The sequence below is a fragment of the Hyposmocoma kahamanoa genome, unplaced genomic scaffold (genome assembly GCF_003589595.1).
Source record: "Hyposmocoma kahamanoa isolate Upper Pololo Valley unplaced genomic scaffold, ASM358959v1 263, whole genome shotgun sequence".
NCBI lineage: Eukaryota > Metazoa > Arthropoda > Insecta > Lepidoptera > Cosmopterigidae > Hyposmocoma > Hyposmocoma kahamanoa.
Window position 1 is genome coordinate 651392 of NW_020653766.1, and position 16491 is coordinate 667882.

At 38.9% G+C, this 16491-nt stretch overlaps 1 protein-coding gene across 1 annotated transcript in view; it reads right to left on the reverse strand.

Annotated features, from left to right (window-relative positions):
* Positions 1-2283: 2283 nt before the first annotated feature.
* LOC113228940 (anoctamin-5-like) overlaps positions 2284-16491 on the reverse strand; it is a 42371-nt gene continuing 28163 nt past the window's right edge. Inside the window, exons 11-15 of the mRNA XM_026462384.1 lie at positions 11293-11374; positions 9001-9159; positions 7951-8097; positions 2913-3059; positions 2284-2364 (exon numbers count right to left, since the gene is read on the reverse strand). Coding sequence (XP_026318169.1) covers positions 2284-2364; positions 2913-3059; positions 7951-8097; positions 9001-9159; positions 11293-11374 — 616 coding nt within the window. The remainder of the gene's footprint in view (positions 2365-2912; positions 3060-7950; positions 8098-9000; positions 9160-11292; positions 11375-16491) is intronic.

A 16491-nucleotide genomic window follows, 5' to 3' on the forward strand; every position in this document is an offset into this window, starting at 1 on the left:
CCGAAATATCGGGAAAATAAAAAGAAGTCATACCGTGGTAAGAAACCCGATACTAGTGATAATCATTTATCTTTCTTCTTGGTATACAGTGGTTCAGGACATTATTCAAGTAGAGATCAAACATTGCATAATTTTCATTAATATTTTTGAGGGGGTTTATTATGTTATTCCAATTTGTAGCTCTTAATTCGTTTTTAAATTTATTTATATTTATGCTATTATATAGTCGCTTTTTTATTTGCCACGCAACAGACTTGGTTGGTATTTCTAAATTCATTTTGAACGTCGTACCCCTGTGGTCTCAAAAGCCAAAATCCCGTACAGCTGTTGTAATATTACCATCGGTAAAATTTGTAAATACAAGGTCAATGCAGGTAGATGAGGTTTGTGTGATTCGAGTTGGTTCCTTAACATGCTGAGTGAAGTTATATTCAAGCATAAGATTTATTAGCGTTTGTGATTCGAAGTCATTTTTTAGAACGTTAATATTAAAATCTCCACCGATTATAATATTTCTATTTTTATTGGCTTTTGTTAAGTGATTCAGAATTAATTTAAATTGTGCAATAAATACATCGAATTTCCTATTGTTCCAGTATAGAACGATCACTAACATATTTAATTTAGTAATTTCGATAGCGCAAAGTTCCACTACAAATTCAATAGACAAGTCTTTGCTATCTTCTCTTTCTGCATATTCATGATCTTCTTGAATTAAAATGCTCCACCATGAATGTGTGATTTTCGACAATACGCGGCTGCAATTTTATATCCGTTGAAGTTTAGTAAACCCAGTTTTTCAGATGATAACCACGTTTCGGATAGGCATATTATGTCATTCTTTGATTGTCTGTTCTAGGAATGTCTCGAATATATCTACTTTGTTGTACAGATTTTGCATATTTTGAAAAAGTATTTTAAGTACATTTACTGTAACGAAATGTATCCGATGTGCCTTCCTTCCTTCCATTGTGTGTTTCAGGTAGGATTTTGCGTGTTTGGATCTGTGGACTATTAAAAACTTTAGAAAGGTCAGACTCTAGTCGCAGGCGATGTTTTGCCATTCCTGGCTCTCAAAAACTTTTCCTTCGCGGGTCCAAACGAACTTATAATTCATCTCACGAGCTAGTTCACGGGCTCTTAAAAAGAGAAGACGATTGTGCTTAGTGAGGCGCTCGTTGAGGTACAGGCGCCGCGTAGGTCCCGCCAGTTGTAGTCCATCAGTGTCCAGGCCGCGGCGCACGCGCGCGGCTCGCAGCATGGCGTCTCGCGGCGCCCGGCGCGCGAGCCGTACCGCAATGGGCCGCGGCCGAGCTGCCGCGCCACTGTCCAGCGCCGGTTGTCGCACTGGTCCTACTCGCTCAGCACTCGCAATATCCGTCTCCTCTAGCTCCACGCCAATCTGCAATTGAGAGATTGTGGATTCGAGAGCTGTGATATCACTTGAGGATTCCGCTTTACTTTCCAGGACTGAAATTCTGGACTCTAATAGGTCAATGCGTTTGTTTTGTTCATTTAGTGTATTTGTTAATTCAGTGATTGCCATGTGGATACTGCCCATTGATGTTTGTATTAGCTCTTTCATAAATAGTTTTAACTCACTTACGATAGGATTTTCCGAAGTGTTATTCATAGAGCCGACATTCTCCTTCTCTTCGTTAACGGCCGGGCGCACTATTCTGGTACGACGAGTAATATTGTGATTATCTTCATCTCGCAACGCTACAACGGTGGGCTCATGTTCTTCCGTAAAAACGGCACCACTGCGCACGGGGGTGTTTACATTTCCAGTCTTCGGCTTTTTACACAGACATTCTGGGCATTTCCACTTATCTTTTCGCTCCATTATATTAAAGAGCTTTTGGCTGATGTTTGCACAATCGATGTCGTAAGTCGCTTTACAAGACATGCAGGTAAGATATTCCCTTTTTGGCAGCAGGTTTTGACACCCCGCACACTTTAGATGGGTACTCATTTTGTATCTGTAGATGGTATCACCACCTAATACATATCACCACATGGTATCACCACATAATAATGTCAGTAATATACAATAAGGATGGCCCCGAAGTGCTCCGAACACAATATAACAAAAATAAAAAACCAAAAAAAAAGAACAAAATAATAAAATGTATGTTGTCTTGGCAGAGGATCGAACCGAGTCCTCACGATTGGCGGTTCAAGCTCGTATGGTTTGTACTAATCAGTCTTGTGACGTAGCTTGTGAATTTTTCTAACTCTTTACGCGGTGTGACCAACGTCAGAGTAGGCATATGACCAGTTCTATTGTTCGAGCGGCGTAGGAATAGGCATACAAGCGCTCGCCTTTTGTTCGCTAATGACCGGGCAAAGTCCAATGACGGACTAACACAGCACTTATAACGATTTAATTTGAATGATTTACTTAATTTACGTTTAGTACACTGCACTGGACCACTTTAAAGTTTTACAGTTTTTATAATGGTGAAATTGGCTAACTGAACATATAAATTTTTGCCTTGTAGATTAACTTTTTGTACACTTTTTCAAATAAAAATCAAAGGACACTCGAACGCACGTCTGTTGCTGTACTCTGGCCGCCGGACGGTTTGGAATGTAAGGAGACGGAGACGGAGTACGCACAGGCTCAGTTGTTGGCGCTGTACTATTTAAGCGTTCTAATTTGTGATTTTGAAATCAGCGCAAACGAGAGTTGATATTTAAAAGTGATATAAGACCCGTTTTCCTGATAAGTTGCCAGGGATAGATGGCCCCTATTTCGTCTCTATTTCTGGTTATATACTGGATGATTTCCGCGAAGTAGCGCCTGAACATAATACCAATTCATCGCTATCACTCAAACTCTGAGCAATCACAGGACTGTTTGGGCATGACTAAAATAAAAATGAATCATACCAGATCATGACACATACTTCTTGAAAAGACTTCTTGAACATATTAGTGAACATGAAAACGATGAACACTTCGTCTATGCAGCTGAGCATTCCACAGTTGGTTGTGCCCAGCCCCAATGGATACTTCCATTTTTTCTCAACATCAGGTCTTCTGTACATGAGTCCCTTAAAATATACATATTTGAAGTAGTTAAAGGCTGACGCAGCTACTTGCAGGTTCAAATAAGAACCAAACAAAATTAATGTTCGATTGCATTGAGTCGGAATGATTTTCTTTTCTTTTATGACATCAAGGCGAGGCACTGCCACTGCGTCTGTCACCTTGAGATAAAGTTTACAGGTCTTATTTGTATCTGTAGCGTCACCAGACCCTTTAGGCTCATTACCAAGGATCGTAATGGAGGGAGTTCCATCCACGTTATTCTTTAGTTTAGCCAATCTCGGGATTTCTAGAAAATGATTATATTTTAACAATAAACATGAGACAACCTATACTTTGGAATATTTAGAAAATAAACAGAAAGAAATAAGTATTTGTTATGCAAGGCTGCGAAGTTGTTGTTTGTGGCATAGATTTAGTATATGGTTCGAGGCGAGTGGTTCAAAAAATAGATTCCTGAGCGCAGCGAGGGTTTCAAGCTACGAGACGCAAAACATCTTAGCTGCCGAGCGAAATAATATACATCTTTTCACCTCACTACAGCAAGAAAAATGGTAGATGAAAGAAAAATAGTTGAACTACAAAACCTTTTTTAATGAACGGGCCCAAAATCGAACCCTGGCTGACTTCAGAACGGGTGTGGAAACTTTCCGAAAAAAAGCTTCCGTGTTGCACATACCGCTGTCTATCACGTAGATAACTGGGAAAGAACCTGAGTAGTTTGGGCGAGAAGCCGATGCTATACAACTTGCTTAAAAGCACATCGTTGTCTATATAGTCAAAAGCTTTTCGAAAATCAAAGTACAAAACGTCAATTTGCATTCATTTATTCAAATAATCAGAAACAGAATCAACCAGGGTTGAATCGTTTGACTTGGGAATAGGACGCACCCGTGTAACTTTCCACTGATTGGGGTACTCCCCATTATACAGAGCTAAATTGAAAATGTGAAGTATCGACGAATTTAGAAATTCTGTACATCCCTTTAATATGAAAGCTGGAAAATTATCCGGACCTAAGGAGCTTTGGGGCTTTAGGTGAGACATACCCGTTTCGATATCTTGTAATGATATTTTATCAATGTGGACATAATTTGCAGAATTGGTTAAGTCTTCGCGAATATTTTTTTCTAAAAGATTTAAATTTGGTATTAAGATCTCTGACATTTTGATACGCTATACTGGTACGATAGACGAAATGGTCATTTCTAGAGTCATGGATACTTGTACGCTCATATGTACACCTTTTGTCGCGAAAAAAGCACATTTTAACTCTTGCATTGTCAGGCCACACGTTTATGACGTACACCTTTCAAAAAAAGCAGACTTCATCAATACCAGACATCATTCCATAGGTGGATATGCTTTCGGCCCTCGACCGCTCTCAAGGAGGTGATATTAGGGCCAGCAATGCAGCGTATGCCTTCGACCCTCGACCGCTCTCAAGGAGGTGATATTAGGGCCAGCAATGCAGCGTACTGAGGTGAGGCGTCTTTGCTTTCTGGATTGGGGCTCCTTCCTATTCCCCGCTCGTGGGGTCACCAGGGTCTTTAATTGTCATGTTGTCGGCCCCATAGCTACTCTGCGTAGCACCCTTCCAGATGCCTTCAAGGAGGACCGCAACTGCGCTGAGAACCTAATTTGTTGGCCCAGCAATTGGTATGCTAGGTTTAGCGACTACTGAAGCTTCTTCTCACTGATGTGGTTGTGTCTCTGGTTTTGCAAGATTCCAAAACCTCGACACTAGGGGCAGGTGATACTGTCGTAACGACAGCTGGTCAACGAGACTCGATGGAATGCTCTATCATAATGAGTTTATCGCTGATTGCTTCACCTTACATGTGCATTCGGTAAGAGCCGAGTGGTATCGCCTTATGGTAGCGACTACGTCAGCAAGCTGTTCTATCAAGTTTGTTATTTGCTCGCGTAGTACCTGGATTTCCAAGGTGACAGGCATGTACATGGATACATTAGCCTCCGAAGAACGCTGACACTGCCCTGCGAGGGTGGGACTTGAAGGAGGCTTCATTAGCGCTATATTCTTGACTTCGAGAGGGTACCAACTGGGATTTCACAGTTTCGGCCTTCCTTCTTAATAGTACAAGTACATTCGGGACATGCCCAAGTGGCCCTTTCATTGCCAGAAAGAGTTTTGTTATTACATGCATAGTGGTACAATTTTCCGCATGTCTCCACCATACACTGCAAGAATTCCTCATCCACTGATAGTTCTATCCGGCAAGCGCCGCAGGTCATACTACTGTTCAAACTCGTACTCATTCTAACCCCTGGAGTACTCCTTGTTCGCAGCGGCAACTCAGGAAAAACGGGCTACATAATGTGAAACAGCTAGTACGGAAACTGGGCGTAGAGATCAGTGGTCATCGTAGGCATGCAGTGTGACGCAGAAACAATCTATGCAGCGCGTAGACCAGATGACGTTGTTCATACGTAGCAAGAAGCAACGGTATACAAATGTCGCCGGGCAACCGTCACCGATCGCGGCGCAACCGTAGAGCGACGGACCGCAGATGTTAGGGAGGTCCCAGGCTTGACAAATTGCACCTATGGCGCTTGCCACATCACAACGCAACATGAAGTGAACGATCCCACTGACGTCAAGCATGCTGGATGAGAGGTCCGACAGAATCCTAGATGGACGCGCAGTCTTACGAAGACAGCTCCAAGATGGTAAGAGAGAGGCCGATAATTCACTGACACGTGGACTAAAGTCAGGCAGACTGAGTGAAAGGTCCGACGGAATCCAAGATGGACGCGCAGTCTTACGACGACAGCCCCAAGATAGTAAGAGACGGACCGATGATTCACCGACACCAGACTTAAAGTAATACAAGTCAAAATATTCGAATGTAGGAAAACAATTAGCGCACGTCCGTTCGCATCGAGTTTTAAACGATGAAAGTGATAATATGATCTTTACCTTTATTCAATTGTTTCGTTCTGTAGAACTCGCGCTATCACCCGTAGGGTAGTCAGTGTTTACATGTAGGACTTGTGAAAGTTGGCGCGACAAACGTTCCGTTTTGAGTTACCTCGCTTATAGCCACGTGAACTATTGCAATTATTACCTAGGTCATTGTTTTGATTAAGATTTTGTGAGTGATTGGAACAATGATGCACAAAATTGGGCTGATCTGATGTACAGCTACATTTGTAGTTGTTTTGGTAACTTCGTCCACGTGATTGGCCATTATTATAATTTCTGAAACTGAATACATGATACTGTGGCGATGATAGACATTCTTCATCGACCGCGGCTCTGATCGCTTCCAGTAATGATTCGAAATTACGAGACGCAATTATCGTACTAAGACGTGTACTTGAAAAACCATCTGCGAATCGTTTCAGAGCTAATTTCTCGTTCAGAGGGCGAAGAAAGTTAACATTATTGTCATCACCATCTGCTTGGGCTAAAGTCAAACTAACAAACAATTCTTTTAGTTCCATACTAAACCTTTCTATCGACCTATTTCCTTATTTGGTACGTAATAGTTGTGACTGATTTCTTTTGAATTAAATGCTTTTTCATATTAACAATCAAGTCATCTCCGGTGGTGTAAGCAGAATGTAATCTAAGTCTAGCACTTTGTGACAGTCTAGTTTTTAAAACAAAATTAATGGGAATTTGCTTATGCTTAACCTCAATCATAGTGCTGTACAATTGAATACCGTTGCCATTTTTGAATCTGATACTGGTTCTTGAGGGCCTATACACTAAACTTTTAATTTCGGTTCTTAAATAAATCATTTCTTTCGCATATCTATGTATAATCTCCCAATCGGATCCACTTATTTGATCCGCGAGATTATTTATGTTAGGCACAATTTGCTGAAATTCTTCGTATAATAATAATAATAATAATAATAATAATAAAACGTGACCTACTAAAGAAGTCACGTTGATTCAACACATTACAGTGTCATTATCTTTTTTTCATCGAAAAAAAAGTTAGGTTAGGTTATGTGGTGGTGCACCAAAGTCCATCGCCAAGTTCTAATTTCAAAAACCTTTACCACGCTAGCGTGCAAAAGACGCTTTCGCGTGCGTGTCTCTAACGAGAAAGAAATCTTTTCCGAGCTAGTGAGAAGAAATAGAATTTTTATACGCATTGATGACGAAATGGGTATACGACCATAGTAAGAAAACGTTCACACTGTGGATGAATTAACTCCCTCAATTCCAATCACTGCTAATTACGTACGGTGCCGCGGCGGCAGCGCTTTTTACCACCGCGGTGCGTCGTAGCACGATGCGACGTCGTATGTGTAAGAGCCCTTAGAGCTCGTTAGGGCACGACGTCGTCGTGCTACGACGCGACGTTGTATCGTGTTTATATATGTAAGAGCACTAAGCTACATGCCTGTCCATAACAGTTGCAGTGCCACTTGCACCAGTGTCTTAAATTGCAAAGATCTGGGGGGCTCTGCCACTGCGCCTATAACCCTGAGAAATAAATTTAAAAGTCCCATGTGTATATAATTTCACCAGCATCCTTACCCTTCAAAACCGGAACACAGTAATGCGATTATATTTTTAAAATTTTCTAAGCTAACGTTCTTTCACACGCGTTTGCTCGTGTTCGTTTTTGTTACAACGGAAGAAGCGTCCACGTAAAAGCTAATAGTGCAGGATAGACCTCGTGAAACTGGCGCGTGTTGAAGTGCGCGGTTGCGCGCGCGATAGATGAGCACAATCTCGCGGTCTTTCCCTTTTTAAAATTAAAATTTAATATTGTAAACACACGCGCGCTCAATCGTGCACGATTGCTGTATCACGCGCGATACAGTGTCCGTGTAAAGCCCGCTAATAACTTGTAGCCGTAATATATTAAACCTTATTTTTTAAATTTTAATTTTACAAAAAAATTAACCAACCTTAATGAAAGTATAGTAAAACAATAATCCAAAATTGTTAAGTAGCGTAAAACTAAACATGTACTTTACGAAGGACGTTTCGTGATGGTATTCGGTGCGATGATTGTACAACCAATGCGAGAACAATATCGATGCTCTTGTGAATATCTGTACAAAACAACAATTTTAACTTATTTAATTAAACATGTCGTAGCGAAGTCTGTAGAAAAAACACCCGTCCAAAGACGGTTTCATTTTTAACCGACTTCACATAAGGAAGAGGTTCCTAATACAACAATCTATTTTTTGTTTGTATATTAGGCGATAATTCTGGCATTTGTGAACCGATTTTATCGAATCTTTTTTGCTGGAAACAGGGTACCTCAGTAGTAGTTCCATTTAAAATCGGAGAAAATATTCCATCTGTAAAGGTAGCAAACCAGAGAATGAATCCGGTTTTGCGCACTTTCCGGTAACCGATTTCAATAAAACTTGGGAAATAGATGTAATTCACACATGTAGTTTTGAGGTCGGTTTTTTTAGTACTCTGTACTGAGATTGTTGGTCATGTGCCCGATGCAGTTTCACGCCAAAATTATTTCAGTCTAATCCGATTCTCAAGTTTTATGTCTGACCGATGGCAGTGCAGTTCGGTTGCGTTTCAATTGCGAAAGTCGACGATTCGATTCCCCGTGCATTTTAATTTCTAAGTTACGTTCATTAGTAAGTGTTTAGCAGCAATACCTCTCGCTACCCATGTGAAATGTACGATTAATAACCTACATTATAAGAATGTGTATGCTGCAATATTCGCTTACGCGTGGCGTGGGCCGCGTTATTTCAGGCAGTGTGCATCGGACACTCGAGTCGATCATTATATCATTATCAATTATCATTTAGTGTAGGCTCATCCTACAGGAAATGTGAGCAATCTCTAACCCACATTTTAAAATCCTCTCCTAAAAAGACGATGACATTTTATGCTTCGATCTAAAAATAGCAAATCATCGAACTTGCAAGTTTTCCCTTTCGACTCGCAGTGGCACTGTAGACATTATAAAGTGTACTCACATATTCCCAGATGAGTGTAGACAGTGCATTGAGTCCACCTAAAAAAGAAAGCGTGAAGTAGTTGGCCATTACGAGAAGCTCCTCCTTTTCGGTTTGTATCATTATCATTTTCCACATTTCCATCTCAGCAAAAATAAACAATGGTATCAGGCAGAAGATCTGCAAAAACAAGCGGTTTGTAGCTCAACAGACGCGAGACGCAAACTTTGGCAAGCGAAACTCGTTGTTCCATTTGATTTTATCGCCTAAGAGTCTATACAACCTCAAATGGCTTTGATGATTCCGCATAACAATCACTTTGGATAAAATATATAGTAAAATTAAGGATACCATTGACTTACAATTATATGGACGTCGGGTCCGCGCTAAAAAGTGTCCGCACTTGTAAGGCGCTAAAATCGTATACAGAGCGCGACACTCCGCTTTAGTCTTCATTTGTTCTACGGACAGCGCGATACTGCGATGACATTACAATTTAAATTTCGAATAGGTTGACTTGGGACATTTTTTTCGTGGTTTTTGTATTAGACCCGTCGTCCATTTATTTGTAAGTCAATGAAGGATACACATTGATAAGTAAACGGTGTAAAAACACGATTCCTAAAAATGTTCACGGCAGAGAAAACACACAAACTTACCTTGTAATTGTACAACACAACGGTTGTATTCAATGGGTACTTTACCTATACCAATCATTTTTTTTAATATTAACTGAACTAGATAGAATACGTGTAATAAACGATATACATTTTCAAATGGCTTCATTTTCGTTTGTATAAAAATAAATTCTGAAATAAATCCAGTGTTCCTGCCACTCGAACCGCGCAGTAGAATCGATCCAGTGCGGCAAAAATTACTGAATTTGAGCTGAAGTAGATCGACTCTTAGCTCCGAAACTGTTCCCCCTGGGCACGTGGTCAAACTATAGAAGTCCTGAACCGTGTCAGAACAAGCAGGCCGGTGTAGAGACGTCGTTATTAAATAGGGCTTTATCAACCAGACTCAAAACCATTGTACTTGCGGATGTCCCACACAAAGTATGCCTCACCTGCCCTCGTGACCAACGTGTCAGACCTCCTAAAGGCAACCGACAGGGGCACAGAGGTAGGTGCTTACTGGACCAGTCCAATATCTTTCTGCATAAGTTTTGGTTTTGTTTTTTTGTTTTTCTTTGTTTTTTTTTTGGCACTATGATCTGTGCGACCAAGCCCGCGCAGGAATCGTTTAAGTCAGGTCCTAAGCCCAAATCAGTCCGTTTGTAAAGATTTCATTCGGTCTAGACTCGATAAGGCTAGTGCCTTAGGTGAGCCTCCCTATTTTCCAGGTAGGTACCGGAGTTGTAGGCATGCTAACTTCCCGATGCGTTCTGCGCAACTAACGGTTACCACCGCTAAGCCGTCTACTTTAAGTCGACTACCAAATCTTTCAAGTTCTCCGACTCCTACGCGGCTGTAGGAACCGGAGGATGTCTAGCTTACTGGACCAAAGAAATTTAACACTGATTTGTCATTTTATTACTTTTTGTCATTGACCTGATAAGAAGAACAAACGCGCGGTTTGGTCCAGATGAGGGCGCCTAGCACCACGCACCCATGACCCAGTATTGACTAGCGCGATTGCCCAGTTACTTCCACATGGCGGTCACTTTTTCAAGACAAATAAAGGAACTTTGGAATCATTTAATTTTAAAGGGTCTTTTCGAAAGCGTCGAATTCTTAAGGCTATAAAAGCATTGTCAAACTGTGTTTCCTCAATTAGGATAAAATAAATCAGGGATAGCCTACATAAAAGGCGCTTGATTGCTTCAATTCTGTACACCAATGAGTTTCCCCAAAGTTTATACTTAATGTAATCAACTTACAAGTCGTAAAGGACGCAAATCTTTGCCCGGTGAGAAGAAGTACCACATAATTATATCACACAGCAAAACTATTATTAAGTGAAATTACAGGCACATGGGACTTGTCAACTTATGTCTCAGGTGACCGACGCAATCGCAGTGCCTCTCAGATCTTTGTGACTTAAAGGACTGCGTGGCACTGCAACTGTTATGGACAGGCGTGTAGCTTAAACAGGCACACGACTTGTTCGTCCCGTCACTTTGTTTTATTTAAAAAAAAATCAGCATCATTAAACAACAATTTCGCTATTTTAAATTTACTTTTAAACATTTTCATTTCCATTGAGGAAAATTTGGCTTTTCGTTTGGTGACGGTATTGGTCGTAACGTGTGACATGTTACTAAAGGATCTGGAAATATGAGGCCCGTACAATTACGTAATAGATACTCACGAACAAAGTTAGAAGAATAAGCACAAGTATTCTTCGCACCGTATCTTTGTATTCAAAATCAAAAGAGTATTCATATTCAGATCTGAAAACAAAATTCTACGTAAATTTTCATGAATCTTGATAATCATATTAATAAACTCGAACAAAAAATAGAAGTTTTGCATATCAGGGTTCGAAGTTATAATTATCATGACGATATATAATTCATTGCGATACAATGTTCTATTATGTGCTTGTATCCGATACGTATCCTAACACGTCAAATTTCAAACTAAAAAAACAAAAATGACAAAGACTTTTCTTCATGTTTATTTAGTCACTGTTTGTCTTTTTAAGTAAAAAATGAAGGAGACAAAACTATGTATCAACATGGATAATTATCAGATAATTATTGTTCAACGTTGAACATCATGTATTTAACAACAAAACTCAAGATCGTTACATTTAAACTGTCACAAAAAATGGCCTCGTCATCAGGCAACAAGTACAACTTAGTAATATAATTAACTAATTAACAGAAAAGAGCTTCATCGGCTACAACACACATAGCACACTAAGAAAAATCTATGCATTAGTCATAAAAATTGTATGAATAGTAATAAGTAATAAGATTTGTAAATATACTCAGTTGGATAACTGATTTTAACTCATCAAACTCATCATCCTGCTTAGTACTACCCGCTACTCCTCTCACTGTGCCCAAGACACCTTTAGCCATCAGTAGATCGGTCTTGTGAGTCTGCTTGACAGGCAGTGAGAATACCATTCTAGTACACATTGCACGACGTGTACTTCCTTACCTCTGTCCAACCTTCCGTTTGTCACCTTAGGTCTCATGGTGACAGACTTCCCGTTCATATCTTGCATATATATTTCTCCGTCTATATATTTATGGTTAGGTTAGGCTACACACCGTTAGGTTGTAGGGCTACACTATTATATAAATTCAATAGAACAACCCTTGAGGTCTCACCGTTAGGGTTAATAGAGTAATTTTATCTTAACTTTACCATAACTTCATGCACAGCAGGCGGTTGGTATATACCGCATACAACACCACACACACTGACGGACAAGCACTACCACCACATTAATACCTAACCTCACGCTGTTCAATTATCAAGGAAAATAAATGACTTAATAATTTTGAACCCTGTTGCATTTAATAGACGGAATTGATTTTGAATTATTTCATCAGTTGAAATGAGGAGTGCAAATCTTGTTGAAATTATAACAATTGATATTTCCATAGCCTAAGTCACATTTTCACTTAAACTATCTTTCTATAGCCGTAGTGCAAATTGTTCCTAGTACACGTGTGACATATGAAATAGCAAGCAAAATCTTGTTCTAAAGCATAAGCATGCTATTTACTATTATCACCGTTAATGTAAAATTTTGTTTTTTATTATCTTCATTTACATCTCGCCGCGCAGTGTTTATTGCTTCGTTAAGATTGTTTAGGTGTTTGGTTATCACCATAGATATAGGAAAAAAGGGGAGATTTGGTATGAGGGCGTGGTTCATGTCGCCTCGATATGGTCAAAATGACCATACACATGGCGACATGAACCACCAGTCTTCAAACATCGCTACAGTGCCATGGCGATCGTTGTTGTACATCATCGAGTATTGTACCACTCCAGCACATTAAGCTACATATTGACGTATCTTGTTCCGTCGCACTGGAGGCGATTTTCGAACAAAAATATGTAGTCTGATGTGCCGTTGTCCGTACATACAAGATCTCTCGAAAAACATGAAAATGCCAGGTTGTTGCCTTATAAAAATTGGAGTGAAAACAAAATCTTTAAAAACAGTGGGATAACATACCTCCGGCTATTTGCATTTTCAGTTATTATTTCTATTATTATTCAATGCTTTGTTGAAATTTCTAGACTCAAATAGTGATGTTCATTTACGATGATTGATGTTTATCGACAATTAATTTTTACAGAAATATTTTATTTTCTTACTATAATCTTTGTAATTAAAGTCCCTAAAATGTCGAAGCGAAAAGCAATCACGTTAATTTGATTTCTTTTATTTTATTATTACTAAACATTTACACAACTCATATTTCGGACGGCCGTTTCAATTTCATGTCAATTTGTATGTTACTGTTGCTTGAAGAAAAATGTAGATGTATTACTGTTTTAGATAATTTCGATATTTAAATTCCATTATACTCGTAGATTAAACGTACAGTATTTTTATTTTTTTCCAATGAGTCCAAAATAAAAGAAGTTAGGATTGAAGCTGCAGGAAAATTTAAAGATTGGTTTTCTTATTATTATTTCCGACTTTGATTAAATTTCCATAGCAAATGCATTTAAAAAATAAATAAAATAAAATCGGTATTATTTTACATGTATGCACATGCAAAATAAATTAGAAACAATTATAGAATATTACATAAATCACAAAAATACAATTTAATTAATTAAATTCGTTGATGGTTCGAATTTACGCTTGACATTGACGGCTTCACCAACCCGTGGTAACGTATAATGAAAAACTGATACTGGCGACGATCGCCATAATTTTTATATTATTCTTATAAAACTGACACTAGCCCAAGCCTAGTGGCCGCCATTAAGGAAGTAATAACAATTTATAAATATTTATCACAGATTCCATTAACATTGAGATCATGTGTGGAATTGGATCAGTTTGTCATTTTATGTGTATACAGATCCCCCTCTACTAATTACAATGAGTTTGAATTAATGATGGAAGATAGTTTAAAACAGATTTTACCAACTAAAAAACCATATTAGTCTGTGGGGATTTTAATGTAAACCTGTTGGAAAACTGTTCTACTTCTGTAAGACTTGTGGCGCACATTCCATAAGCAAAACGCTATTGCTTTACGAGTGAGGCAACACCAACATCATACGATCAATGACGTCGGCGCCTGCATATCGTACGATGAGTGACGTGGGTGTCGCGCCGCACATCGCTTGTTTTACCTTGCAAGCCAGCCGACCCCTGTCGGGCGGTCGCCCCGCCTCATGCACCTCATCGCTTCAAAACCCAGCACTGCGCGCCGAGTACCGAGCACTCTGCTCGCTTCTCGCTTTGGAAACAGACGCGCTTTCTAATTCTTATACTGCTTTGTATTTTTACGCTGTTCTTGGAATTTTTAATTTCTTTAAGTAAAGTTCCTTTGCATTCTTTTCAACAATATTATTCATTAGCTTCCGCGTATCTTTCTTCCTTCCATTCGCTTTCTTGTCATAGTTTCAAGTATACGTAGTTCGGGTTCGAGTCCCGAATTAACAGATAGGAGAAACGAACACTCTCCTACAGATTCATTAATTTATTTAAGAGTTTTAACTTGATCAATCTTTTCTTGGAACCAACTCACATCACTGCCTCTTATACTTGTATTGATAACATCTTTTGTAACACAGACGCAGTATCTAAATCAATGATAAATTGCTTAAGATCAGACCATAGTGGCCAATTGGCTTCTTTTAATTGTAAAATGAGCAAGAAGGTAGACCAATTTCTCTGCAGACAGATTACCACAGAACGAATCATTAGATTTCAAAAGAATATCGACAATAGTTTAAATCACCTCCTCCGTATGCCAGAGGTTCTAAGTATTTTATACAGCAAATTTTATATTTAATTGCATTAAAAATGAATTTGATAACGCATTTACATCGAAAACATTAACTTTCCACATAGAGACTAAATTCAATGACTAAACAATAGTAGGGATTCATAAGAGTAGGTCTCGTTTGTATGAGCTATATGCTATGAAAACTTATAATACTAATTCCATTTTTATATAATATGTTAAAAATTATTCAAAAACATTTTGAAAAAGTATGTGCAGCTGCTATGGTTAAGTTTCACAGTGATAAAATTATACAACCGAAAAATAAATCTAAAACTATTTGGAATATAATAAATAAAGAATCAGGCAGGTTTAAACAATATGGTAGAGATATAGTTCTAGAATTAGACGGCAAACTTATTAAATCAAAAGACGAGGTAGCCCAAGCTTTTAAATCATTCTTATCGGGTATCGCCGTGAACACTACAAAATCATAAAATTCCTTTCCAACTCTTGCTAATGATCTCCTAAAGAAAAATGTTAAAGTTTGTGGCAGTGTATTTAATTTTCACCATGTTAATTCAAAAGACATCATTAAAGCTTTTAAATGTATATGTACATGTTAAAAAAACTGAAGATCTCTGGGGCATATCGACTAAAGTTATAGACTCGGTAATTTATATAATTTCCCCACATTTCACATGCATTCATAAGGTACGTTGACGGAGGTATTTTTCTTGATTTAATGAAATACGTAGTAAGGTTATTCCTTTATTCAAAAGCGGTAGGAAAGTTGATCCTAGTAACTGTAGGCCTAGTGTTAGGGGAATGAAGACAATTATGATCATCGCCCACGACGCTTGTTAACACAGTGGTCTTAATGTAAGGCGATTTTATTGTTAGTAGTTTGGTTTTAGAGGTGTTCGAAACCAAACCCGCATCGTGGCACCATTTCACAAGAGCATTAAAGCCCGACTGAAGCTGGTCGCGTGCTATGTATGTAGGGTCTTTGTCTGCGGCTACAAGCATGTATCGTCTGCAAATTGGTAACAGGAGGAATAAAGAATACAATGACGCATTTCGTTCAAGTAAGATAGGAAGTGAAGTGGTCCCAGCACAGAACCCTGAGCAGTGCCCTCTGTCACAGATACTGGGTCACTGTACGTGTCTTTTACTTTCACAGTGAACTTATTCTCTTGAAGGAATTTCCTACACCACTCAAGCATCGGCCCACGCACCCCACAACTATCCAATTTCGCAACCAGTTGCATATGATCTAAAGTGTCAAATGCGCGCGAAAAGTCAATAATTAGGTCTAACACATGTTTCCTCATATTCGGGTATTCATTGACCTCATCTGTGAATTTAAGTAAAAGATCATTAGTGCCTTTCCCCTTTTGAAAACCGAACTGGTTTCGGTATATTAGAACGCGTTTTTTATAAAAATCATGTACTTCTTGACAGACATACTCTTCGACTATTTTATCAATCGATGATAATATTGTAATTGGTCGGTAGTTGTGATAATCATCTCGTCTTCCTTTTTTGTGCAATGGTCTCACACAACCTAATTTTAACTCGTCAGGATAAGTACCAGTTCTAATACTTAGATTGGCAATAGCTAATGACAT